The 27,725-nt window shown below is 41.8% G+C and overlaps 1 protein-coding gene across 4 annotated transcripts in view; it reads right to left on the bottom strand.

Annotated features, from left to right (window-relative positions):
- The window catches only part of STXBP5L (syntaxin binding protein 5L), a 444,549-nt gene extending 417,327 nt beyond the window's left edge, over positions 1-27,222 (bottom strand). For all 4 annotated transcript variants that reach the window (XM_084624313.1, XM_084624314.1, XM_084624315.1 and 1 more), the window contains exon 1: positions 26,331-27,222. In XM_084624313.1, coding sequence (XP_084480439.1) covers positions 26,331-26,534 — 204 coding nt within the window. In that variant the 5' untranslated portion in view covers positions 26,535-27,222. The remainder of the gene's footprint in view (positions 1-26,330) is intronic.
- Between the last annotated feature and the right edge of the window lie 503 nt (positions 27,223-27,725).

Here is a 27,725-nt window from a genome sequence, read left to right as displayed (position 1 = left end):
CGGCAAAGCACTCTCCAGTCAACTATGGTACTCCAGCTCCCCAGTAAAGTAAATCAGCTGGAGAGCATCTCCCATCGAAGCAGTGCAGTGAAGACACTGGGGTAAGTCGACCTAAGTTACATCAACTCCAGCTACATTATTCACGTAGCTGGAGTAGTGTAACTTGGTCAATTTATCACGATAGTGAAGACAAGCCCTAAGTCTCCATGATGGTCGTATAATCACTTAGAATACAATCTATAAAAAGGAGAATGCTCATTGTACAATATAATGGTTCAAATGAAGATGATTAGCAGCAAACAGGCAGGAAGATGTAAAAAGTAGCATGAAGGAAGAATAGAGTTCAATATACTTAAGCATATGACAGGCTGCTTAGTGGATTTTGAGACAGCTCAAAGAAAATCTGGATTATATGGGTGCTAATAGTCCAAAATTGAGGGACATAAATACCAGTGGAGCACTGTACTAAAGAAAGACCCATAATGCAAACCTCTTCCACTTTGTAGCACAGACATTTATTTTTGAAGGCTTCTGACACTAGCAGAATTTCTTGAGATTCCCAGTAACAAAAAAGGCTCAGTCCACGGATGCAGCCAAGTTCCACTCAACACAATTGAAGATAAGGGGACAAAAACAGCATTATGGTTCAAGGCATGGCACAATTTGGAACAGCCTTGGGACTACTGGAGGTTGTGCCTGGCTTTAACAGCCACCAACAAGCCAGTCTATCAACCAGGGATTGCTGGAATGCAGCTACGTTTCAGCCCACCTTCTCCCTGACCAGACTTCAACATGCCCCCTATGCCAGGGACTATGTGAAGTGTGGTGTACAATTGATCATGTTCCCCTATATTTCAGGAATTCCCCAAAAGCTGGTGAAGCTCCAGAGGAACAAAGGGGCTATACCAGGGCTGACCATCTGGCCCTAAAAGTCTTGTTTGCATCATGCTTCCAGGCCATAAGATCCACTGGATCTTGAAGAAGAACCTGATCTCAATCTAATGATACATCTGGAAGAACTGGAAGTTGAACTGGAGGTTTCACTAGCAGAGTCAGAGATCTAACCAACCAAACTAATGAGGACATATGAAAACCAGTAACATGGAATCCGGAATCCTGTCTGATTTTCCTAAGAACTCTTGTCAGCGGAGGTAAGAAGGGGAAGTAGTACAAGAGCATGTTAACTTAGAGAGGCAGAAGCACGTGGGCTGGTGTTGCACTCTACCCCATACTTTGGGCTATGCCTAGGGTGACCAGATGTCCCGATTTTATAGGGACAGTCCTGATTTTTGGGTCTTTTTCTTATTACCTATTACCCCTCACCCCCTGTCCCGATTTTTCACACTTGCTGTCTGGTCACCCTAGCTGTGGCTAACAGGCACAGTATAGCCCTAAACTATGGATACTAAAATAAGAAAATATCAACAAAACTAGAAATCATGTACATGATTAAATTGTCTAAATAGCAGATAGTGGGATCACAAAGGGAATCCTAAAATAGCAGCCCTGTGCTCTGTGGATTGTAGGCACTACTTATTCTTGCCATGAAAGAAGGAGCCAAAAAGAGCAACAGAGAAGGCAGTGAGGAGATCAGGCTTCTCACCACATAATCCCAACTTCTGTCTCCTTTTTTGGCATCTTGATCCCTGGAGGCAGAAGAATGGAGCAATACCTATGCTCCTCAGATCACATCAAGTGTATACCAAATATATACAATGTTTTCTTCTAAACAAAACAAACCAAGCTGAGGATACAACTTTAACCAAAATCCTTCTTCAGCATTTTGAATTCCTTTTTCAAAGGCAATGAGTTGGAATAAACTTTACCCCACCAATATGCATGTATAGCTCATTAATATTCTTTATGCAAATAAATTATCTAGACTTATGTAGGAATAAGATTAATTGGGTCTGACAGCATTTCATGCATAAAACTGAAAACATTACCAAAACTGTATAGAACACAACACAGTCATTTCAGTTCAATTAAGCTACACAGGAGATGTAATCAGATTCTTTTGTAGCTGTAGCAACAAAATCCCACTAGAATTTAGTGTGCATGCAACGATATAATTATTTATACAGTGATGATAGCTTCTAATAACTCTTGTCCTATGGTAAGATATATTAGCTTGTAAAGCTATTTCCTTACAAAGTATTTTTGATCTTCCATAAATAACTCCAGAAAATACAGACTTTAAAATTGATTTTAAAGGGTTTCCATGAAGTAACACAGTATATGCTCAGAAATCGCTTGTGTGTAATCTGTCTAATAATATAAAATTTATTGAAGCCTGGAGTTCTGTTAATATTTTATAGATAAAACATTTTGGGGGTCAAATTTGAAAGCAGGATTGATTTATTCAGGTGTGTAATTATTTGAGAAAATACTCTTTTTGGGGGGTTAAAAATGGATAATGATGCCCAGGGTTATGAGTCAGGATGCTAGATTCTATTTCTAGTGTGCCACCAACATGCTTTGTGTCCTTACATAAGTCACTTACACTCTTTGAACCCAGTTTAGCAAAGTATTTAAGCACATGCTTAAGTCCATCCCTATTCAAAAAGCACATAAGCCCCATGCTTAACTTTAAGCACATGCTAAATCCCATTGATGTGTACAGGACTTAAACAATTACCTAAAAATAAGCCTATGCTTAAGTACTTTGCTGAACAGGGATGAACTTATGAACTGGGGCCTTTGTGCTTCAGGGATGCTCTTACCCAGCTTTGTAAGAAATGTATAAATATCAATTATTATTACTTTTATTGATGTTGAATGCAGAGGTGAAAGGGGGCTTCAAAACAGTGCATTGCTATATGTGGTGGAGCCAAGCACAACCATGCTCTCCTTCCTTGATGTGTCTTTGTGCCTGGACCTGCCCCACTGAGTTCTGTACTCACTGCCAACAAAAGGTGGAGACAGTGAGCAAATCGATATTGGGATTCCATCTCAAGACTAAGGAGACACAAGACAATGCTGAGAACACAGCAGGCTTCCTCCCGAGACAACACCTACGAGACAAGATAATGAAATGCTCTGAGGTTTTTTATGCTTCTCAGTTTCTTGTCGAAATTGAAACATTTGCCATTTTAAAAAAAAGTTTGGGGTTTTGCCCGTTCCTCATTTTTCCTTTATTCCTGTCTGCCACAGAATGCACCAGAATGAACTCTGTCTAGGATTTTGTCCCTTTTGCTATTCTGTAACTGCACCCATCGACTTTAACCAACAATATCTGTGATGTTTAGATCAACCAAAGATCTTGTTAAAGTTGATGGGTGCACTAAGTACCCTTCATTTTGGCTTAAATTGCTCCTTCCATTTAATACCCCTTTGTGTAGGGATAGCTGAAACAACAGATGCCATTGCCCAAAGGCCATCATGGCAAGGCTTGAGCAGAAGCTAAGCGATAGGGACAGAGGAACACAGGGGCTGGGAATTGATTGGTGACAGCTGTATGTGTCTGCCTGTCAGAAAGGCAAAAACCAATGAAAAAGCCAAGAAAAAGCCAGCAGACAAAGCAGTAGTCCCCCATTTTGTAATGTAACGTACACACTTGGCATACTCAATATGAGCGATCACAAGCATGACCCTGCCAGGGAGCAGAGACAGAGTTCTTTGTGGCACAAGACTTGCTGAAAAAGCAAGCTTGCCAAGGGATGTGGTAGATTCTCCTTCACTTAAGTCTTTAAATCAAGACTAGATATCTTCCTAACAGATATATTATAGCTAAAACATAAGTTTTAGGCTTGATGCAGGAATTTTATTGAGTGAGGCCTGATTTCTGAAGGAGATTAGACTAGATCAGAACAGTCCCTTCTAGTCTTAAAATCCATATATTTATGAAAATGAGCATTAGAGCCCACTGCAAAGCCCGTTTATTTTCAGAGCCTTTGGGACAAGTTGTCTGGTTATACTAATGTAAGGGTTAAGGTTTTGGTAATGGATTTATGAGTACAGTTTAATTGTATTTTTAGTATATATCAAAGACAACTGAAACCATGGATAATAATAAACCTTTTTTTAATGTTACTAAATACATAAATAAATAATATTGACACATATTAGTTGTGTATAGTATATCCTGTAAAAGTGTTTCAGATTCTATTTTTAACTATCTCAATCAAGTGCTTCATATAAAGAATGAAACTGGACTTCATCAACAAATATATTTGTAGTCACTATTGTAATTCCTTCCGGTGCCTAAGAAAAGTTATGCTTATGTATTTATATTAGCTTCATTTTTGTTTTTCTTTAAAAGTAAAAATAGTATAAATCACATGCCCATATAATTTCTATGTTACTTAACACAGTCACCAAACTGTAACATCCTAAATGCATTCTGCTGAGTCAAGATGATTGCCATTGCATTTATCATCTTTCGGCACAATTCCCAGAAATGGTTCAGCTCTAGTTGTACGACGTGAATTTACAATATTGTGTGCTCTAAACTCCATAGTTTTTCTACCTGAGAAAGCTAGCAAATTGTGGTTACTAATTCTAAATCTGTTAAGATTAATAGTTATTTGGCACTTAATGCAAATATACTGATCAGAATGCACTTTATTTAGAGTTGTTTTGAATTTTATATAAGCCTCAATAAGAACTAATTTATAACTCATCTTTAATCTATGTACCATTAAAATAAAGCATTGATTATTTGGGTGGGGGGATAAACATGCAAAATTATATGTGGCACTTATTAATTCTGTATTCTAATGAATTATGGTCTTCCATTTTTAGTAAAGTATTTCTTATTTTTAAAAATTACAAAAATAACTAATACAAATCCAGTTCAAATCAGTAAGTTTCTACAGCTGATTAAAAAACACAAGAGCAAATCTAGAATGTCTCTAGAAACATATAGTACTTTGGAAATGGACACTACCATGAGCCAAATCATGCCTCTAGGAAGAAAACTACATGTTAGTGTCAGGAGCTTTCAGAAGGTATCCCTCCCTCATGGAGTTTTCCTCCACATTTGTCTTTTGGGGGCAAGGACCCTGAACCAGCAGATCTCCAGAGATCTCAGGAATCTGCTACAGGACAAAGCCAGCCTATACAGACCCTGTGTCCATATGTTGTTGCATAAGCCCTTTGAAGCTTTCCCCCAAGCTCCCTGTTGGTATGGTTGACAAGGGCTGCCTCCTGATGGCTGCTGCCCCTGTAATTCCTTTAAATGGAGTTTCCACATTGCAAAAGAGAGTCCTTTCAGGAATTAATATAGCCACAGTCTGTATTAACGTCTAAGCAGATTATTTGTGTAGTTGAAAGAGGGACAACATGATTTTCACCCCTGGCCCTCCTGTCCCCTCAGGGTGTGTCTATACTGCAACTAGGCACCCATGGCTGGCCCATGCCAGCCGACTCAGGCTTGTTAGGCTATTTCATTGCAGTATAGACTTCTGAGCTCAGGCTGGAGCCAAGCTCTGGGACCCTCCCACCTCACAGATCCCAGGACCAGGAACTTTTGCAGGGTCTAGGTGAAGGGAAGGTACAATGCCACAAAGTCAGCTAACCCCAATCTTCTATATGGACAGGAAGATATTGGCTCGCAGAGGGTCCCCTCCCCATATAGATCAATGAAGCATAATATTGCCTATGTTTTCTACTTTTTCCAAAACATGTAGCTTACTGTTCTTAATGCAATAAAATCCTTTTCTACTTTTAAAAGTGACTGAAAACTGGAATTGTGAGGCTCTATGCTTAATGTCACCCTGATTTCCATATCAAATGTGCTCATTTTACTGGTAAAAAGATTTTTTCTGTCACTGTCAGCCCTGGGATCTGAGAGTCAAGCTTGGTTCTTTCCTTCTCATGCATCATCACTTGTAATAAAAACTCTGCAAGGCAAAAATAAGCTGTTAATGACACCTGCCTTCAAAGGGCTTGAACAGGTATAACTGTGAGGAATTTAGTAAACAATTCCGTTGATGATGCACTAAAGCAGTGCTTTTCAAACTTTTTTCATTTGCGGATCCCTACAAAATTTCGAATGGAGGTGTGGACCTCTTTGGAAATCTTAGACATAGTCTGCAGACACCCAGGTTGAACACTACTGCACTAAAGAGACAGAAACCAGCTAACTCTTGCTTAGTTCTATTGACTCCGACTCTGCAAAGCTAACAGGAGTAGAATTCCGTGAAAAATTATTTTAGTCACTGAAATCAGAAGATCTGACTCCGGTATTTCCTGGGAGAAGATCTGTTCAGGTGAAGGTGTCATGATATTTACATAGCCATTTTTCAGCGTATTACCACACGTTAACCTTTTTTCTCTTTTAATTGAATAAGAATTCAGAAAGCTGCATTTTAAAAGATTATTTAATGAAACACTGAAGAATAGTGAGAAATTTCTGTCCTTGACTGAAAGACAAAACTAGACTTTAAACTGAGACTTTTAGCATTTTGATTTCATAAATATCACACACTATCAATTATGTTTACGTAAAGAATTCACAGGTGTATGTTATTAGCATTTGAATTAACAAATTAGCCTGTATCATACAATTAATTTTTTTGTATTATGTACAGGCAGAGCCCTTTTTCCTTGGAAACAAGCACCTTAGCATGTGCTACATTGCTTTCATATAATTATATAAACAAATGTTTTTGATATAATTCAGTAATAATCCTACTTCAAGAAAGAAATAACATTACAAAAATTCATATCAAGCTGATCTTTTTTTCTAATATGTCATTTTCATTTGACTTTCCAAAAAGTCTACATACAGTATATTTGGCTCATCAACAAATTTTTATTATTAATACACTGTACTTCTGCAAGGCATTAAATAAATTCTGAATTCACTCCCTCATGTTATTTTGGCCTTGAAAGGGGTGGTGATATAAAACTACATCTTTCAGAGAAGTAATTTATTTTAAAAACCCAAACATCTAAAACCAGAAACAAAATCACAACAGTAAAGGAAAAAATCCTACAATCCTTACTCAAGAATCCTCTCTACATAAGAAAAATCCATATAAGACCAAGAAACTCAAGGAGTCTGATTTTCCACTGTCCTTCCTCAGAATACAGATTTCAGAGTAACAGCCGTGTCAGTCTGTATTCACAAAAAGAAAAGGAGTACTTGTGGCACCTTAGAGACTAACCAATTTATTTGAGCATAAGCTTTCGTGAGCTACAGCTCACTTCATCGGATGCATACTGTGGAAAGTATAGAAGATCTTTTTATACACACACAGCATGAAAAAAATGGGTGTTTACCACTACAAAAGGTTTTCTCTCCCCCCACCCCACTCTCCTGCTGGTAATAGCTTATCTAAAGTGATCACTCTCCTTACAATGTGTATGATAATCAAGGTGGGCCATTTCCAGCACAAATAGGAGTACTTGTGGCAAATACTCACCAGCAACCACATACCACACAACAGAACCACTAACCCAGGAACCTATCCTTGCAACAAAGCCCGTTGCCAACTGTGCCCACATATCTATTCAGGGACACCATCACAGGGCCTAATAACATCAGCCACATTATCAGAGGCTCATTCACCTGCACATCCACCAATGTGATATATGCCATCATGTGCCAGCAATGACCCTCTGCCATGTACATTGGTCAAAGTGGACAGTCTCTACGTAAAAGAATAAATGGACACAAATCAGATGTCAAGAATTATAACATTCATAAACCAGTCGGAGAACACTTCAATCTCTCTGGTCACGTGATTACACACATGAAATTTGCGATATTACAACAAAAAAACTTCAAAACCAGACTCCAGCGAGAGACTGTTGAATTGGAATTCGTCTGCAAATTGGATATAATTAACTTAGGCTTGAATAGAGCCTGGGAGTGGCTAAGTCATTATGCAAGGTAACCTATTTCCCCTTGTTTTTTCCTACCCCCCCCCCGCCCCTCAGACGTTCTTGTTAAACCCTGGATTTGTGCTGAAAATGGCCCACCTTGATTATCATACACATTGTAAGGAGAGTGATCACTTTAGATAAGCTATTACCAGCAGGAGAGTAGGGTGGGGGGAGAGAAAACCTTTTGTAGTGGTAAACACCCATTTTTTCATGCTGTGTGTGTATAAAAAGATCTTCTATACTTTCCACAGTATGCATCCGATGAAGTGAGCTGTAGCTCACGAAAGCTTATGCTCAAATAAATTGGTTAGTCTCTACTAACCTTTTCTTCTTCCTCAGAATAATCATTTTCACCTATGCAAACTGAGAGTAGAACACTACCAATTCAAATTGGTCATATTTTACCCCCAGTTTGCAGAAATACAAATGACCACACTATGTGTAAGGGAATGAAGAATAAGGCCTTCAGAATTTCAGACAGTAATTTCCTGCACACTATTCTTTCAGATATGGTAGGGTTTTTCCACACATACAGAATGAGTTGGAGACTCAGATCTCCTAATCCACAGATGCATCAAGATGCTCAAAGAAATTCCATTGATCCTGAACCTCTGCATTATTCCCTGGGCTTTCCCTGTGGCAGTTAAGCTCCATCTAAATCTGTGCCACCATGGGCAGCCTCCCAATAACCACACCAAAGTTGCCACATCCACCACATATCTGGGTTTCAGTGTAAGCAGGGTAACCATGAAAGATTATTTTCACTGAGCAAGGATTACCCTCTATGGAGACATCCTTAGATTTTCAAGGAGACAAGGTCATGGAGAGTGATCATCCTTTCCCACCTTTCCTCTGCTCCCAACCAACAGAACACCATCCCAATGTACTTACAGAGGAACTTCCAAGGGGCCAGGAATAGGAAGGAGTATGCCACAGAGCAACTGTTTCTCTTCTATGAACATTTCACCACATACTCCCATTACTGCCAGTGAAACTGGAGAAAAGCACTGGGGCCCAGATCCACTAAGATACTTAGACACCAAAGTCCCAGACTTAGATAACTAAGTCCTGGTTTTAGGCAACACTACAATCCACAAAAACCCAGTTAGGCTGCCACCTAACCCTGTAGGTGCCTTTATTTTTCCTGTAGACGTTCCCTAGATGCTTACGTTTCTGCCTCTGGGGGCGCACGTTGCTTCGTCACTCTAAGCATCCAGATGCCTCTCTCTCAAGGTGTTCCACAAACTGGAGGAGCGCCTATCACCGATAGGGCCAATCTGGTAGGCAGCTTCTAAGCATGACTACTAGATTGGGCCCCATTCAAAATCTGGTCAGCGGTGGTATACACCTTATAACTTTTAGCCCAGGGGTTAGCGCACTCACCTGAGATGTGGGAGACCCAGGTTCAAGCTGCCCTGCTGCCAGAGGGGGAGAAAGGATTTGAACAGCAGTCACCCACACCTTCCCAGGAGAGTGCTCTAACTGCTGGACTATGAGATATTCTGATACAGGTCTCTCGGTCTCTCCTCAGCATTTCCACTGCATATAAATAAAGAATCTTTGGAGTAGGGGGACTGGACCCTTAGTTTCACCTGCCCTAAACTAAGACTATATAATCATTCATTCTCTCTCTCTCCCCCACACCCTCCATTACTATTTCATGTTCTCATACCCCCACCAAGTTATGTGTGGAGTGAGGAAGGACAAACAGGATAACCTGGGTAATTACAGCCCTGTCAGTCTGTCATCAATCCTGGGCAAGATAACAGAGTGGCTGATAAAGAAAGAATTAAAGGACAGTAATATAATTAATGCCAATCAACAGGGGTTTATGGAAAATAGATCCTGTCAAACTAAACTGATATTTTTTTGATGAGAGAATTTTGTTTGATAAAGTTTGCTGATGTAATGTACTTAGACTTCTGTTATGCATTTGACTTTGTACTGAATGACATTTTGATTAAAAACTTGAAAGATAAAATTGACGTTCTACTTTAAATGGATTAAAAATGGCTAACTGATAGATCTCAAAATGTAATTGTAAATGGGGAATCCTCAAATGGGTGTGTTTCTAGCAGGATCCTGTAGAGAATAGTTTTTTGCCCTGTGCTATTTAACATTTTTATCAATGACTTGGAAGAAAACAGATCATCATCACTGATAGAGTTTGCAGATGACACAAAAATTGAAGGAGTGGTAACTAACAAAGAGGACAGGTCACTGATACATAATGATCTGGATTGCTTGATACACTGGGCACAAGCAAACAATATGTGTTTTAATACGGCTCAGTGTAAATGTATAAATCTTGGAACAAAGATGTAGGTCATACTTACATGATGGGGGGCTCTATCCTGAGAAGCAGTGACTCTGAAAAAGATTTGGTGGTCATGGTGGGTAATCAGCTGACATGAGCTCCCAGTGCGACGCAGTGGCTGAAAGGGCTAAAACAATCCTTGGATGCATAAACAAGGGACTCTCAAGTAGGAGTAGAGAGGTTATTTTACCTCTGCGTTTGGCACTGGTGTGACCGTTGCTGGAATAGTGTCCATTGCTGGTGTCCATAATTCAAGATGTTGATAAATTGGAGAGGGTTCAGAAAAGAGCCATAAGAACAATTAAAGGATTAAAAACATGCCTGATAATGATAAAATCAAAGAGCTTATTTATTTAGCTTAAGAAAGTGAAGGTTAAGGGGCAATTTGATCACAGTCTACAAGTACCTATACGGAGAACAAATATTTAATAGTCAGCTCTTCAATGCTAGCAGAGGAAGATATAACATGATGCAATGGCTGGAAGCTTAAAGATACACAAACTTAGACTGGAAATAAGGCATAATTTTTTAAACAGTGACAGTAATTAACCATTGGAACAACTTACCAAGGGTCACTGTGGATTCACCATAACTGAATTTTTAAAATCAAGATTGGATGTTTTTCCAAAAGATCTGCTCTAAGAATTATTTTGAGAAAGCTCTATGGCTTGTGTTATACAGGAGGTCAGACTACATGATCATACGGGTCCCCTCTGGCCTTGGAGTCTATGGATCACAAACAGAGATAGTGTCTCCCTGCAGCCCAGACTCAGGTGCCTATTTAGGGGAGAAGGGCAGGGCTTAAGACAAACACCTCTTGTCAGCATCTCCAATTGACCATCTTAGGAAGTTCCCTGCCTAGCAAGCTGGATTTTGCAGATCACATTCTGAGGCGCCTCTCTCCCCCCATTCATTGTACAGGGAGTCTCTGTGCCTAGCTCAGGCATTGTGGATTGCAGCTTTGTTCCAATAATTTTTTAGATGCCTAAAAGTTAGACGTTACAATGTTCAGTGTTGCAGTGACTAAGTCCCTTTGTGATTCTGGGCCTGGGTCCTCACTCCTTATGTAAAAATACCACTGGGAAAAATTCAGACCTTGTGTAACCGGGCATAACTCTATTGCCTTCATTCGGGCTAGATTTGGCCCATTATCTCAAATGGGGACTGTGTATTTGGCCCTTAGTCAAAGCAGTTCAAGTAGTAGTTCATATTAATTTTTGTTGTTGTTGCAGCACTAACCATAATCATCTAAAAACAGAAGCTACATTGTGTTCAGAGCAACATTTGTGCAATGGAGAGCTAGTCTGCAAATATTTACCAGAACTGTAAAATATTCAACATTCCTGTAAGTCTTAACAGGAAACATTCCTGTCTCTTCTTCACCACCACTCAGAACACCAAAAATAAGGTGATGGAAGTTTATTATCTGAAAGTAAAACAAGTCTAGCTTTATTACAGTTATAATTTTCAACACATAGCATCACCTATAGTTAAGGCTGCTTAAGTCTTTCCATTTTTAAAGTGTCTTTTTTCAATTGCTTACAACTTTCCAAAATTTTCATATTTGGGGATGAAATTTTCCAGAGCTGATCTTTGCCCAGAAGTAGATGTCTTGATTGCTGGGGGGAGGTTTAAAATATTTCAGTTGAAATAGTTCATCCATTTTTGTGTATGAAGATACTTGAGAAATAACTTCTGCTATTATAGTAGAACCTTGATTTTATGAATATCCATCTTATGAATGACCAATTATATGAACTATTTTGCTCCCACCCCCATATAAGAAATCATATAAAATCAATGTCAATGCAAAATAAATCAACATCCCTTAATGTCCTGATGCCTTCAGTGCAAAGTAAGTATAAAATGCTACCAAATCAGAATGAAAATGTTTTACCCTTATGTTGCAGTCTCACTACAGATGTAATGACTACAAAATGTGCAAGGTGCCGGAGAATCAGATCTTTATGTACATGATCCCATGCTATTATCCCTGCATTTACTCACACCCAGTGTGCGGGCTAAACAGCATACAATATCTGAAGCAGGGATACATTAGTGAATGAAACAGGGGTCTTATGGATGTGTGCTTTATTTTTTACCCATTTCTATTTACAATTACTCCAGCGTAAATCTAGAGTAAAAGCAAATTTACACAGGTGTTCACTGAAAGTATGTTGAGTCCCTCCATGTACAGGATAGATAGCATGTGGTGAATGAGGAAAACATCAGAGGACCTGCAACTCATTTAGCAAGCAGTCTACAATGAATGAGGCAGAGGATTTCTCACTGAAATAGGAGCATAAAAATAAATATCGAACAGCTGCCTCATTCCCTGTGCACCATCCAACCTGTATACAAAGAGCCAGATCTTCGGTGCAAATCCGATCTACATCAGCTGAGGATCTGGTCCTAAATCAGGCAGGTATCCTGAGGAAATAATAATACTTGATCATATATTAAAGACTAGATTGTAGTGCATACAAGCAAGGGGACAGAGGTGTCGGGTTCCAGACTTTTCAGTGCTTCCATTTGCAACATTAATGTTCTTTTATTGTAGTTTTTTGTATGAAATGTAAGAAATCCATTTTAACTGTTTAAGCCGTGATCCTGCAAACAGATGTGATAGGGTGGAGAGTTGCATCTGCACCACATTCCAGTGAAATCGGTGTGGCTACTTGTGAGTACAGGAGTCTGTGCTAGTACACCCACTAGCAGCCAGAATCAGAACCTTAAATGTTAAAGGTCAAATTTTGCATTGACTTACACCTTGTGCAATCCTGTTGACTTCAGAGCTATACGAAGTGTATGTAATCACAAAATTTGTCCCTAACTGCAGGCACCAAACATCTCCCACTTGCATACCAATCTTTTATCATTCACAAACCTCGCTAGCGAGCTGGCCTATTAAAACTGGACAAAACCATCCAGGGATAGCATCACATTCCATTTAAAGTGCTAAGTATTATCAACCACCTGTACTTGACAACACTGCTATCTCCTCCCCCAGATGCTCACTACTTACACTTCAAATCATACAATCCTCTGTCCTCCTCTCTCACTCCCACCAAGCATCTTATATAAGCTGTGACAAGTTAACCAATCCACATAAACAGCTTTTTTTTTTAAACACAGAATCACAGACATGTAGGTCTGGAAGAGTCTTTGAGAGATCATCTAGCCCTGCCTCAGCATTACAGCCTGGAAATCTCTTTATTACAGAAAAAAAATGCACAATGTAGTTGCATGATCTTGGGTATGTCACTTCACCTCTCCCATTTCTCATTTTCTCCATCTGTAAGATGAAAATCCACCTTTGTAAAGCACTTAGAGATCAAATTTATGGGTCCCTTTTTGAGGAAAAATACTATACTATTGCTAGGCATTATTGTTTTGTAAAATATTTTTATAACTCCAATGCCTTTTTCCCCACATCAGATGTCATAAAAGTAGCAGGTACAATAGAATCTTTTCAGTCAATGGAATGCATTTACTGCATACATGCCAATAACCCCATTGGGTCAGGATAGTCATGAAAGTTGACCTCTGTGCTGCATCCCCTTCACTGTCTCTAGTAGCAACTGCCTCTCTTCTCTCCTGTTTCCTTTAATGTTCTCAAACAGTGTCCACAGACAGGTGAATACCAGGGTAGCACTTCAGTTCCTCGCACCCCATGGTGAGAGGGAAAGAGGACACTAACCCCAGACTTGCGCCATCATTGCAAAATGCTCCTGTAAAACAAGTTCACACATGAAAGTTTCTCCCTCAGCAAATGCTAAAGAACAATATTCTACTACACAGAATCCTACACAAAAACTTTTTCAAAATGGCAGACGTGTTCCATTATGCCCTCAGGTGGCTATTTTGAGAAGAGCAAGTCCTACTGTACTCAGTGGATCTGAGGATACATCTACAAAACTCAGGGCAGTGACTCTCAGAGCCTGGGTCGACAGACTTGGGCCCGCAGGGCTCATGCTACCACACTAAAAATATCTGTGTAGATACTGTGGCTTGGGCTGGAGCTCGGGCTCTAAAACTTAGGGAGGGAGGTCGGCTTCAGAGCCTGGACTCTAGCTCAAACCGCAATATCTACACAGCTATTTTTAGCACAGTAGCACAAACTAGAGTCCATCAGTCTGGGCTCTAACACTCACTGCCAAGGGCTGCTGCCCTTCTGTACCCTTTATGTTCCTCTCCAGGGGTTGACAGCATTGGATGCCACCACCTTCATGAGGACAGGTTGGCCTCTCTTTCATTGGGAGCAAAAGGAGGTGGGGGCCTTTTGGAAAGAGGGAATCAACCTATGACTTCAGTCTCTTACAACAATAGGAGATGACCATTTTTTGTGTTTCTCTCTCAGGAAGTTCTTATAAACCAGATAAATTTTAGTTATGACATATAATGGCAAAAAATTATACTTAATCTTAAATTCTCCTTTTCTAAAGCTGTATGTTACACCACTTCTAATGAAAAAGAGAGGGAAGGACAGAGGGGGGAAACTCTGTGTGCGTGCACACACACATGAAGGAGAACGTGGGGTTCAGGGGGAAGAGGGAAATTGGAGTATGTCTGTGCACACAAGGGACATGGAGAAAGTGGGGGAGAGGAAATTCGGAATATGTGTGCAAGGAAAGAAGGGACTTTCAAAAAGGAGGGATAACCTTGAGTGTACACTCTTGCTCAACAAAGCAACTGTAAACCCAGTTTACCTAGCTAGTATACTTTGTGCTGCTCCAGAACGGCAGAAAACAGCCTTTTATGGCTTAATTTGGCCATAAAAATTAAAATGATTTAAGGTTGATACTTCATATCTTCAAATCATTAGAAGAGATGGGAACATTCTCTTTGAGTTTCTTGTTTAGTGTTCATAAATGAATTTTTTTAATTAAAAAGAACAAAAAAATTCCCAGACAAAAACTACATTAAATTGGTGTTAAGGCTGAGAGTACATATTAGTAATTTAGGATTAAATACTTTGCAGGGATGTTGTCCAAGAACCAAACATTATAAACCCTGGAAATTAAGAGTTAAGCTTACACTTGAAAGAAATCCAGACATGTTACAGTATGTAAACGCACAGTTAAGGACACTGATCAACCTTATCTCTGCCCTGCAATGGAACCCATAAAGGAGGCAAACAAATCTAGTGTGTCTTTAAAAATCAACTTAATCTAATCTGGCATCACAAACACTAAAATGTCTTAATCACAATCATATAGTTATTACACAGTGTCACTACAGGACAGTGTCATTCAGCCAATGACAACACAGCCCCTGCTGAAACGACAGAATGGAGACTACCAGGATAGGGCATAGGGGAAGTTGTCCTTGCAGGATGGCTACTGCCTGCATGCTTTTTGGGGGGGTAGATATCTCACCCTCAGATCAACTGGGGTTGGGAGGCATCACCCTTGTACAATCCATAAGCCCCCCAAACCAATCTCCCTTGAGGGGATGCCTCCTAGAAAATTCTGCAAAATGAACTGCATGCAGGTCTCCTTGCCCCATCACTTTTTCTGTGGGAATGTATGATCTGGCCTCATTATGTGCCTACACTATTAACGCTATGAATTTAGTATGATTCAAGGGAACTGGCTGTTTATATGGATAAAATGAATATCCAGTTATATCAGTTAATGTAAACAAAAAGTTTTGGAAGGAATAAAAACTTCAGGTATCAAGGTTTAAAATAATATCATACTATTGGGGATTAGGAGGGGACTTCCACTGGAGGTATTCCATATCTATCTGCTGTAGGGTTCTTGCACCTTCCTCTGAGGTTTCAGGTGCTGACAATGGCCAGAGAGAGGATACTGGACTAGAGAGATCACAGGTCTGTGTTCCTAACCCAAATATGAATTTCCAACATTTTCTGTATGTCTAGATTAAACATATAATTGTCTGCATGCTCAATTCTATATTCCTTATGCATGTTCTCCTCAATGGGAGACTTTCTTGCATAAACAATATCAACTATGTCTGATAAGTGTACATCTTCATTCTCATTCAATCTTCTCCAACTGCATCATGCCTAAGCAACCAATCTCCTGCAAAGGTAATAAAAGCCCTAATTTCCCTATTTATGGGCTTTCTGAACTCAAGAGATTTGAAGCATCATAAATGTGATCTTCCAGAATCTTAACATGAGATTTATTCCCACAGCTAACTAGTCATTTCTATGTACTGTGTCAGGGCCGGGCTGTGGGCAGCCTGTGTGCACCAGTCAGTTACCAATCAGGAGACAAGTAGCAGGGTCTGAGTCAGGCACCACGTTGCAGACAGCAGGCAAATAGCAGAGTCGGGGTCGAACTGGGTCAGGTTACCAAGAAGTCAGGGTCAGACAGCAAGTTACAGACAGCAGGCAAATAGCAGACTCAGGGACAACCAAGGTCAGAAGCTGGAGTCTAGAGTCTACAGCAAGACAAGGTCAAGAGTTGAAGCAAACATATAGTCTGCATCATTGCTCAGACAGCTTCCCATAACACTTGCATAAGTATTTATATACTTGCATAAGCTAATCAGTAGGCTGAGAGGGGCGGCCACTCAGGCCCTTCTGGGCAGTATTTCCTGCAATGCCTAGCTTTACAGGGTCTTCCAGTGGAAACGCAGCCTAAGTTTCCAATGGTGATGTGGAAGCATCAGCAGCCCAGCACCACTATCGTTGTAGGTTCTAGTCCAGTAGGGATGCTGCTGGTCCAGGCTTATTCAGGTGAGTTCTGTGGAATTCCCCACCAGGTGAGTGGCACGGACATGGGAAGCAGGCTCCTCAGTGTGCTTCTCAGAGCCATGGTCTTCTTAGTCCACCAGATAGTACAGGCATCCATCAGGAATCAAGGATGGCGTGCACTTTGTACTCCTTGTGACCCTGGATTTCAACGATGGAAGCCGTGGTATGGTTCAATCAGGGAAGGAGTTCTCAGTATAGGGTTTCAAAAGGGAAATATGAAAAAATTGGGTGTATTTTGAGAGATTGGGGAAGCTATAGTTTAAAGGTAACGAGGTTGATCTGCTGGCATATCTGGAAGGGTTCCAGGAACCAGTGGTCCTATTTCCAGGAGAGTTGACTGGTCTGGAGATGCCTGGCAGTGAGCCACACCTTCTGGCGTACTGTGAATGCCAGAACTTCCTGTTGCAGGTGGTCTGCATGCCTCTTGTAAGCCTTCTTCGCCTCTGCTAGGCGGTTCCTGAGTTCCCCTGAATAAGATGGATTTTTGGACCCAGTCGATGGCAGCTGGTAGTGCCAGGTGAAAACAGGGGTTAGGGTTGCCAACCCTCCCAGTTTTGTCAGGAGTCTCCCGAAATCAGGCTCTATCTCCCGGAGGCTACTGAAGCCAAACCGGGAGATGTTAGGCATTAAAACTCTGTCAGCGCAGCAGGGCTAAGGCAGGCTCCTTGCCTGCCCTGGCTCCACGCCGCTCCTGGAAGTGGCCGGTACGTCACTTCAGCCCTTGGGGGGACTAGGGGGGTCTCTGTGCGCTGCCTCTGCCCCAAGCGCCGACTCCACAGCTCCCACTGGCCGGGAACCGCTGCCAATGGGAGCTGCAGGGGTGGCGCCTACAGGCAGGGGCAGCACGCATGGCTGACTGGCTGCCCCTGAGCCTAGGAGCTGGACATGCTTGCTGCTTCTGGGAGCCACCCAAGGTAAGCACCACCCGGCCAGAGCCTGCACCCCCTCCTGCATCCCAACCCCCTGCCCCAGTCCTGACCCTCTCCTGCACCCAAACTTCCTCCCAGAGCCTGCACTCCCTCCCACATGCCTACCCCAGCCCTGAGCCTCCTCCTGCACTCAAACTCCCTCCCAGAGCCTGCACCCTGAGCCCTCCCCAACACTCTGAACCCCTTGACCCCAGCACAGTGAAAGTGAGTGAAGGTGGAGAAGAGCAAGCGAAAGTGAGGGAGAAGGGATTGACTGACTGGGGCATGGCCTCGGAGAAGGGGGTGGGGCAGGTGGCAGGGCAAGGGTCTTTGGGTTTGTGAGATTAGACTGTTGGCAACCATAATTCAGGGGTGGAAACCGTAATTAGAGAAGAAGGGGCTCTAACGTGTACCAGCATGGTCAGCATTGGTATATGAAAACTCTGCATTTCGGAGGAGTGTGAATCAGTTTATCTTGGTGATAATTTACAAAACACTGTTCCAGTACCTGGTTCACCTTTTTGGTTTGCCTTTTTTTTTTTTTTGGGTGCGGTATGCGGAGAAGGGTTTAACCTCGTATGTGGAGAAGGTGAATATGCAGACATCCAGTAACCTGTACGCTCTGTGTCAGAAGTGAGAGGTAAACTGTGGGCTCAGTCTGAAACTATGTGGTGTGGGAGCACATGGATGCCGTCCAGTTGTAGATGGCTTCCATCTTCTGTGGATCCATCTGAATATACTCTGAGGAGATGATGTAACCTAACAATCAAGGGTGGCCTGGTCAAAGGTGCACTTCTCTAGTTGGGCATACAAACCATGCTTCCATAGTTTCTCCAGGACAGACCAGACATTGTGGCAGTGCTGCTCAGGGTTCTCAGAAAACACCAGTATATCATCAAGGTAGATTATCACATATGGCCCAGGATGCCCTTGAACACATCATTTACAAAATGTTGACATGTTGCAAAGGCACTGGTTAAACCAAATGGCATTACTAAGTATTCAAAGTGCCCATATCGGGTAAGAAAAATGGTTTTCCACTCATCCTTAGGTCTTATGCACACTAGATTATATGCCCCCTGAAGATCTAGTTTAGTGAAGAACCTGGCAGACCTCAGGCAGCCCAAAAATTCTGGGATGAGTGGTGGGGGTACTGGTTACAAATAGTCACCTGATTCAATGCATGATTGTCTATGCAGAAGTGTAGTGACCCACTCTTTTTTCACACAAAGAGGACTAGTGCCACATTGGAGAGGTGGATCTCTGAAAGAAGCCCTTTGTAAGATTTTCTTGGATATATGCACATAGTGCCTCTAACTCTGGCTCAAACATAGTGCATATCCTTCCATGTGGCACCTTTGCCCTTGTTTGTAGGTCTATTAGATAATTGTAGTACCTGTGTGAGGGTTGTGAATCCATGTTTTTCTTTTCAGATACATTCAGGTATCTCAGTATTTGTCGGGGAGGTCGAGGTTCTGGTCTGGAATCATTGCTTCTGGTTAGCCCCCGCCATTTGGGGTCTCGCTTCTGAAGGTCTTATTCACTCCTGGGGCCCTGGTTGCGGGTCACCTGGGGGTTGGTTGATTTGTTCAAGGCAAGCTTTCTGGCTATATTTGGAGGAGAAGCTAATGCTTCTCCGCCACCAGGAGATACACAGGTCATGCTGCTCCAACCAAGGAATACCAAAAACTATTGGGAAGACTGGAGAGCAGACCATATCAAAGCATATTATTTTCTGGTGCCCTATTACTATAGTCTCTAAGGGGACAGTCTCTCGGATCATCAGTCCTGATGATAGGAGGGACCCAGCAACCATCTCCACCAGCTCTAGAGTGGGTTTAGCAATGGTTTGGACTGCCTTTGCACCTACAAAGTTGGCAGCAGTCCTGTAGTCTATTATCATTAGTTGCAGAGGATCTGCTGTGCCTGCCCATAGCCTGCAACCGCAGTAGCAACTGGAAACGTGGGGAAGCCTATGGTTCCAGACAGGGTTCTATTTGAAGGTTGGGGAGTGGTTCCAGAGCATGGAGCTCTAGTGATGCCCAGGCTATACTCCACCCCAGCAAGCTTGGGCTGCTCCATTTCCCCAGCTCTTTCAAGTGGAACAAGAGGCAAGGGCATGTCCTAGCATGCTGCAGCTAACATTTTTTCTCCTTTGGGACCAGGCATCGGTGACCCAGGGTGACCTACATAGGTTCAGGACTCAGTTCTACAGGCTTTGGTGTACAAGGTGGACACGGGGTTTCTTTCCGAACATGCAGCCAAGAGTCAAAGCCCAAGGCAAGATTAATAAAAGCCTCTAGGAATGTGACATTTTCAACATGGGCTAGCTAATTTTTCACATCCTAACTGATTCCCCACCAGAACTGGTATAGTTGGACTCCTCCATTCCATATGACATCAACCACAAATCAACAGAAAAAAGCAGCACAGGAGATGGCTGGCCTTTGCCCAACAAAGCTTCCAGAGGGCAGCCTCTGTGAAGCGGACACGATGTAGCTCATCAAAGATGGTTGAGAAGGCTTGCAGGCAGGAGTCCCAGTCGGAAAGCACTGGGCTGTTCTGCTCCAACAGGAGGAAGCCCATTCAAGCACTTCGCCAATGAGCATGCTAACTACTAGCCCCACCTTTATCTGATCTGTAGGGTATATTCGGGGGCGCAGCAGGAAGAGCAGCCTGCATTAGTTCGGGATCCTCCAGAATTTCCAGCAATCCCCATCAAAGCAATTCAGGCAGCAGCACTGCAAGGGCCAGTTCAGATGATGTCTGGACCAGGCCATGAGCAGCCTGTGTGCCTTGGTCAATTACCCAGCTGCAATCAGGAAACAAGTAGCAGAGTCAGGGTTGAGCCGGGTCTGGATACCAGGAAGTCAGAGTCAGGCACCAGGTTACAGACAGCAGGCATATAGCAGAGTCAATAACAAACCAGGGTCAGAAGCCAGAATCTAGGATCCACAGCAAGACAGGGTCTGGTTTGGAAGAAATCTGCATCATTGCTCAATCAGCTCCCCATAGTGGCTTCCGGGTTTATATATCAGCATGAGCCAATCAGTGGTGCTGCAAAGGGCTGCCACTCAGGCCCTTCTGGGCAGCACTTCCTGCAGTGCCCAGCTTCACAAGGTCCTCCAGCGGAAACCCAGCCTAAGCTTCCAGTGAAGATGCAGAACCATCAGTGGTGCAGAACCCCTGTGCTCCCTGGTTCTAGTCCAGCAGGTTCTTACATATTGTGGACTGTGGCTTGGACTCACCTGTGAATTTCTGTTAGGAAAGCACCTATTTAACATGATGGCAAAATGTAAGAGACTACGACGCTTATTCCAAAGAATGAGGCTAATTCTCTGTCACTAACATCAATTTAAGCTTTACTATGAGGGGTGTCATTTCAGAAAAATTCTGTGGGTAAAGGGTGGGCAAAGTTGTGTCAGCATGCATACAGACCTATGAAAAGTCAGTGGGGTGGAGCACCAAGGACTGGGGAGGCAGCTGCTCCTCCCCCACCTCATAGTAAATGACACCCCTGTTTACTACTAACTTCACCTGGATCAGGCCCAGTTTTCGGCATGAGGCTACTGTCACAGTTTCAGGATAACTTCACCTGCATTCCCTCTCTGTGGTCCCTCAAGGGCACCCACTTAAGGCTTCCAGCTCCCAGCCATCACCTCTCTTGGCTGAAGATCTACATCTCTCTCCTTTCTGACTGGGGTTTTAAGGGTACACAGCTCCCTGAGTTACACTGTGATACCTCCAGAAAGCCATTCTCCCTGAAGGCCAGCACCTGTGCATTGCTTTCTCTCCCAAAGCTATTAATTGTGTATTACCAGCAGTTACCAGTTACCACACAGCTCCTTCTAAGCAAGCACCTTTATTCTCAAGGTAAAAACATAACATTACAAAACATGTCAAAAACAATAAAAGTTCCTATACTTTATGCTAAAAGTTTACCAGAGGTCACCCATCAGTCTTATGGGGCTCTAGTAAGCCACAGTCTTCCCAACAAGAAAAGGAGTACTTGTGGCACCTTAGAGACTAACCAATTTATTTGAGCATAAGCTTTCGTGAGCTACAGCTCACTTCATCGGATGCATACTGTGGAAAGTACAGAAGATCTTTTTATACACACAAACCATGAAAAAATGGGTGTTTACCACTACAAAAGATTTTCTCTCCCCCCACCCCACTCTTCTGCTGGTAATAGCTTATCTAAAATGATCACTCTCCTTACAATGTGTATGATAACCTGGATTTGTGCTGGAAATGGCCCAACTTGATTATCATACACATTGTAAGGAGAGTGATCATTTTAGATAAGCTATTACCAGCAGGAGAGTGGGGTGGGGGGAGAGAAAACCTTTTGTAGTGGTAAACACCCATTTTTTCATGCTGTGTGTGTATAAAAAGATCTTCTTTACTTTCCACAGTATGCATCCGATGAAATGAGCTGTAGCTCACAAAAGCTTATGCTCAAATAAATTGGTTAGTCTCTAAGGTGCCACAAGTACTCCTTTTCTTTTTGCGAATACAGACTAACACGGCTGTTACTCTGAAACCAGTTTTCCCAACCTTTTTTCAAGGGTTGGAGCTCTTGGACAGAAGGTCCTGTCCATTTGCTGGATCAGAAAGAAGGCACCAAGTCATCTTAAGCCCAGCCGTTTCACACCAAAAGCCTGTTCTTTGTCTGTTGATTTAAAAAAAAAACAAAAACCCAGTCTGAACTAGTATACTGAAGCCTCTTCAGTGGGTGGTACCTCTCTGGAGTGTTTATAACCTAAATGATTCATCTTAATCCCCCGCTACTGCTTTTAGTTCCTTGCAGAGCTGTAGTAATCCTTCCCCCTTGGAATTACATACAATCCCTGGCCCACAGTGTTATATAAACCATTCATACACTGAACACAAAATGATCCTCACAGATACTGCATGCGGTTGCAATATCTGTCACAGCTACTACATTAAAATTTTTGATTTAGTTGATCCAGCTATAATCAATATCTTTTTGATATGCACATGAATACCCACCTCCCAAGGGCAGCCATGTAAACTATGTGATCTGTATCTCAGTTTGCTGATTTCACAGTAGCTGACAACTATAAGAGTGTCAGAATTTCATGTCATTATATTAAAACTGTAAAAGAGGTTGCCACTGATTCATTATTACAATATTACCTTCATGTAAATTTATCGTGCTTGTTAGGAAAAGCAATAGTAATTTAACTCACAATATTTCAAACCTAGTGTATTTATATTCTTAAAATCATTAATGTAGTCTCCTACTTTTGAAAATAAATATCAAAAGGCAATTGTGAACACATCCAAATAAAATAAAATATTCAGTTCCTATCTATTAGCTTTCTGCTTACATCTAATTTACCAATATACCTGATAGGCACCCCAGTGATAAGCACCTTTGAAATACACAGAGAGGAAAAAGCCCTCAAATCTGTTAATAATAAAACCAGTGTCTTAACTGTGATCTAGATCCTGCAGTTTTAATTTAAGAAAAACTCCCATTTACTTCAAATGGGAGATGTGTCTAAGTGAGAAATGCAAGATCAGGCCCTATAATTCTGAAGTATGAGTCAGCTTTTATGTTCTACACCTAAATGAAGACACAGCAAAGGAAATAAAAATAAAACTGTTTTAAAAGATTAGCTAAACTGTTGCTCTATCTGTCCTTAGCCTGCAGCCCATAAAAATCAAAATTTGCCATTTGCTTTAATGGGAGTTTTGAGTGAGCAAGGGCTTTAGGATCAGGACCTCAGACATGCAGCTAAAAAACTTACCTATTCCAGTTGAATAATATTCAACAGAAATCTCAAAAGTCTGTATAGGAGTAACTTGAAAGAAAGGCAAGTTTTAGATTCTATGATTCTTTCTTTATTTTTGCTTTTGCAACATTTCTTTTGCATTGGTTTATGGTACAAATTATTACTCTGATCCTGCACCTTATAGAATGCGAGTGGGTGCTGTGCCCATGTGGAGCCCCACTGACTTCAGTGAGGGCCTGCATGAGCACAGCAGTCCATTCACGTGCTACAAAATGCAGGATTGGGGCTTATAGGTCTTCTGTTGATTTACTCAAACATATAAGATTACCAAAAGGCCATACAGCAGAATAATTCCGATCTAAGGATAATCTTTAGGGCAGTGTATTTTTTATCAGCACATATTTATGGAATATTTTGGCAAGTTTGCTTTTATTGCATCTATGTGTTTTGATCAAAGGAAGTAAATATTTTGTATACTATCAGGGTGGCCTCTGCAGTACCATGCTTTTATAAGCAAGTGCTGCTGCTGCCTGAAGCTTTCTTGTACTGATATTAACACTCAGCTTAATAATATTTTTTTAAAAATAAAAAGTCTGCTGATTTTAAAAAGAGAAGCAATTATTGCCTGCCAAAATCTTCCAAAAATGACAGGTTACTAATGTACTCATGTATGTAGATAGGTTCATCTGAAAGTAACACCACAGAAATATTTTAAAGTAACAAGTAAATTCAGAATTAAGGCTGAAAATGAACTGACACTGTTCTTAATGCACCCTATTTTGACTACGTATTACAACATATGACATGTAATAATCACATGATACTATTTTGAGACAAATACAAATCACAGGTGCTGTAAGATGACTTCATCATGGAGTTCAATATGCTGAGTTTTAGCCTTAACTCAGAATTCCCTTGACTTTGTGAATTTAAGTCAGATTCGACAATGATATTATAATATATTTTTGATTATTTGTATTTCCTTTTTATTTCTGTAGTGTTAAAAAGGGGAGGCAGGGCTCTGATTAAAATATTTGAAGTTTGACATATTACTGTTTTTTTTGTATGCATACACAAAAGGAGCCAAATTGAACCCTGGTGTAAACAGGTATAATTCCATTAAAGACAACTGAGTTGCACACATTTAGACTACTGAGGAATTTGGCCCAAAGGGCCTGATCCTGTTTTCACATAAGGTAATGAATGGCAAAATTCCCATTATTATTTACACAAAGCCTAATCCAAAACTCATTGAAGTAATTTTCCCTCTGGTCCTGTTCCTACTGATGTCAATGTGAGTTTTGATCTTGACTTTAATTGGGAACAGAATTAGAACCATAATGCCCCAAACTGTGTTAGTTGTTTGATTTCAATGACAGCAGAAGTGGGCCCTTAGTTTTAAATATTTATGTTGATACGTGCACTATAAATTCATAGTAATCGCTTTTCATGGTTAAATATCTTAAATTTCTTCTTTTTTTCCAAAGAACCAAAAGCAATTAGATTACAATATGATTTGATCATTTCCCAAATTTCAAACCATAGCCTTTTATGCTGACTAATAAAGAAGTATCTTAAACAGGTAAACTTCATTTATTTTTCTTTACATGCCCCATGTTAATCAAATTATTTTATTTTTCAAAGGTATTAAGCAAAATAATAACAACAAATAAAAATAAATGGTTCATCCTCTGATGAAGTTTTGTACATCAAGTTGACCAAATTGGAATTTCAAAAACCTTGAAGGATGAGGTTTATTTTGGGAAGATTAATACAGCTTTTAAAACATACTAGCAATTTTTTTCTTACAATTTTTTTCAAAAATCATTTTTCCTCCTCACTATTTACAAGATATCCTTGAAAGTTCAACATTAAGGGACCGGACTCTGTAGTCCTTTCTTTGGAAAAACTCCCAGTGAAAGTCAACAGAATTCATGTCAAAGTTAAGGACAATGGGATTGGGCTCAAAATTTCATTTCTTATTTTTTTTTAATTATAATTTGTTGTTGTAGTGTTGGTTATAATTGCTGAGAAGCTAGTACTGATTTTATTTTATTTAAGAATAGTGCTGAAGCTTTCGTTATGAAAAATAAACCTGAAAAAGACAAACACAGGGATGACCCTACACTTCTTACTCAGACAAAACTCTCATTGAAGAATCAGGTCAACACCTAAGAAAAACAAAGACCAATCAAATTTGGGGCTTTCCTATCTTGATACTGTTCTATTATTATAATGCTGCCATAGTTAACAGTCTTCACTGCGAATATTAAAGGAAAATAATTGATCCCTTTTCAATGCATCACAAATGAGAAATGAAAACATTATGTGTAACATTAACTACAGTGGATTTTATCTTTGTTTAATGCCTTTTCCTGAAATATTACCTACAACATATTTTATTAAAAAAAACCCCTTGTATACTATGAATTTCTAAAAAAGAGCTTACTTGCACATTTTATTCTTACTAGCTTTGCCTGAATTCCTTACCGTAGTGTTATCAATTTGGAAACTGAGCCTGAGCTCAGGATTGGGCTCTTGATGCTGACATTAGGAGCCTTTTGAATTTATTGACTACTACAACTGTGCACAGGGAAGAATAAGCCTAAATGTGATTTCCATCCCATCACTCCAGGGTTAGCTACCACAAACACTGCAGTTGTCAAGTGAAAGGTATGCTGGCATCACATCACCCAGGCCCCCTAAAAGATGCTTTTTTCTTTTATTCTTTCTTTTAATTCTAATAGTAAATGAATAGAAAGAGCCACTGCAATCCTTACCTTACAAATCTGGAAATAATCCGAAGACAGGATTTCCTGGATCTCATCTCTGGGTGTCCCTGCAGCACCTGCCGTCCCTCCTGGATGCATGGATCCACTTCCAGCGCCAATTCCACCACCACTGCTACTGCCACCACCGCTACTGCCACCAGGAGATGAGGCAGTTAAACCATCCAAAACTTTGCGGAAATTAAATTTCTTCATTTTGGAAAAATCTTTAAAAGGATGTGGGGGAGGGGGGGAAACCAGTGTGCTTTAACGCAATCAGTTACATGTAGCAAAAACAAAACAAAAAAAGAAACCGGTCCGATGTTCTGCTGGCTCAGGCAGTGCGTTAGTCCCTTGTGCTAAACAGGATGCCAATATTATGTATAACTGACTGAAAAATATATGCACCTCATTTTGTCAGATGGAAAAGCTGCCCTGAAAAGGCCCTTTAAAAACTCCACAAGCAGCAAAATTTGAATTGAGATTCAAAAAAGAAATAACGTCAAGCCCAGCACCTGATTCTCTCACAGAGTCCACGTTTCACACTTATTTTGTTTCAAAACGAATGAGCGACCACCAATCCAGATTTAAACCTGCATCCAAAAGGAGCTGAATCTATTTTTTCTGCCTATTTTGCCTCAGCCTTGCCTTTAATTCTTCGCTTTTAGGCAGTTTATTAAAATAACAAACCAGCGTTAAAATCCCCAAACCGCCTTCAGTAAACGGGACCGGGAACCGCTTCCCCCCCGCGGCATGTTGGGCGGACGGGGGGGGGGCCGCCGGCAAGGGGCAAAGACCGGTAACTGAGGGGTGCGCGGGAGTTGGGGCGCGGGGCGCCGGATCCGGGGGGGCGCTCACCTCGCTCGGCTCCCCGCAAGCGGCGACCAGTCCCTGCGCCGCGGCCCCTAGGCGCCGGAGGCGCGGCTAAGCGGCTCTGCGCGCGCTGCCCCCTCCGCAGGCGCCGCCCCCGCAGCTCCCATTGGCCGCGCTTCCCGGCCAATGGGGGCTGCGGAGGCAGCGGGCGGGGGGGGGGGGCAGCGCGCGCAGAGCCGCGCCTCCGGCGGCGCAGGGACTGGTCGGCGCTCGCCGGGAGCCGAGCGAGGTGAGCGCGCCCCCCCCCCCCCGGATCCGGCGCCCCGCGCCCCACCTCCCTCCCAGAGCCCGCGCTCCCCCGCCTCCGCACCCCGCGCGCCGTTCCCCAGCCGAAGCGCTGCAGGTGTCCCCGCTTCCGGGCAGCCGCGTAGGGAGCCTGCCGGCCCCGCGCCACCCGGGACTATAAACCAGACCTGCTCGGAGCACGAGAACTGCTGTAGGGGGTGTCGCGCTTTCCGGTTGGTGCAGGGCCGGGTGGCAGCTTCTGCTGCAATTGTCTGTTGGGGTTCTGGTGCTTCTGAAGCCTGGATTCTC

Source organism: Lepidochelys olivacea, assembly GCF_965140295.1.
Source record: "Lepidochelys olivacea isolate rLepOli2 genome assembly, chromosome: 1".
Lineage (NCBI taxonomy): Eukaryota > Metazoa > Chordata > Testudines > Cheloniidae > Lepidochelys > Lepidochelys olivacea.
Note: the sequence above shows the minus strand (reverse complement) of the source record. Positions and strands in the feature narration are given on the sequence as shown.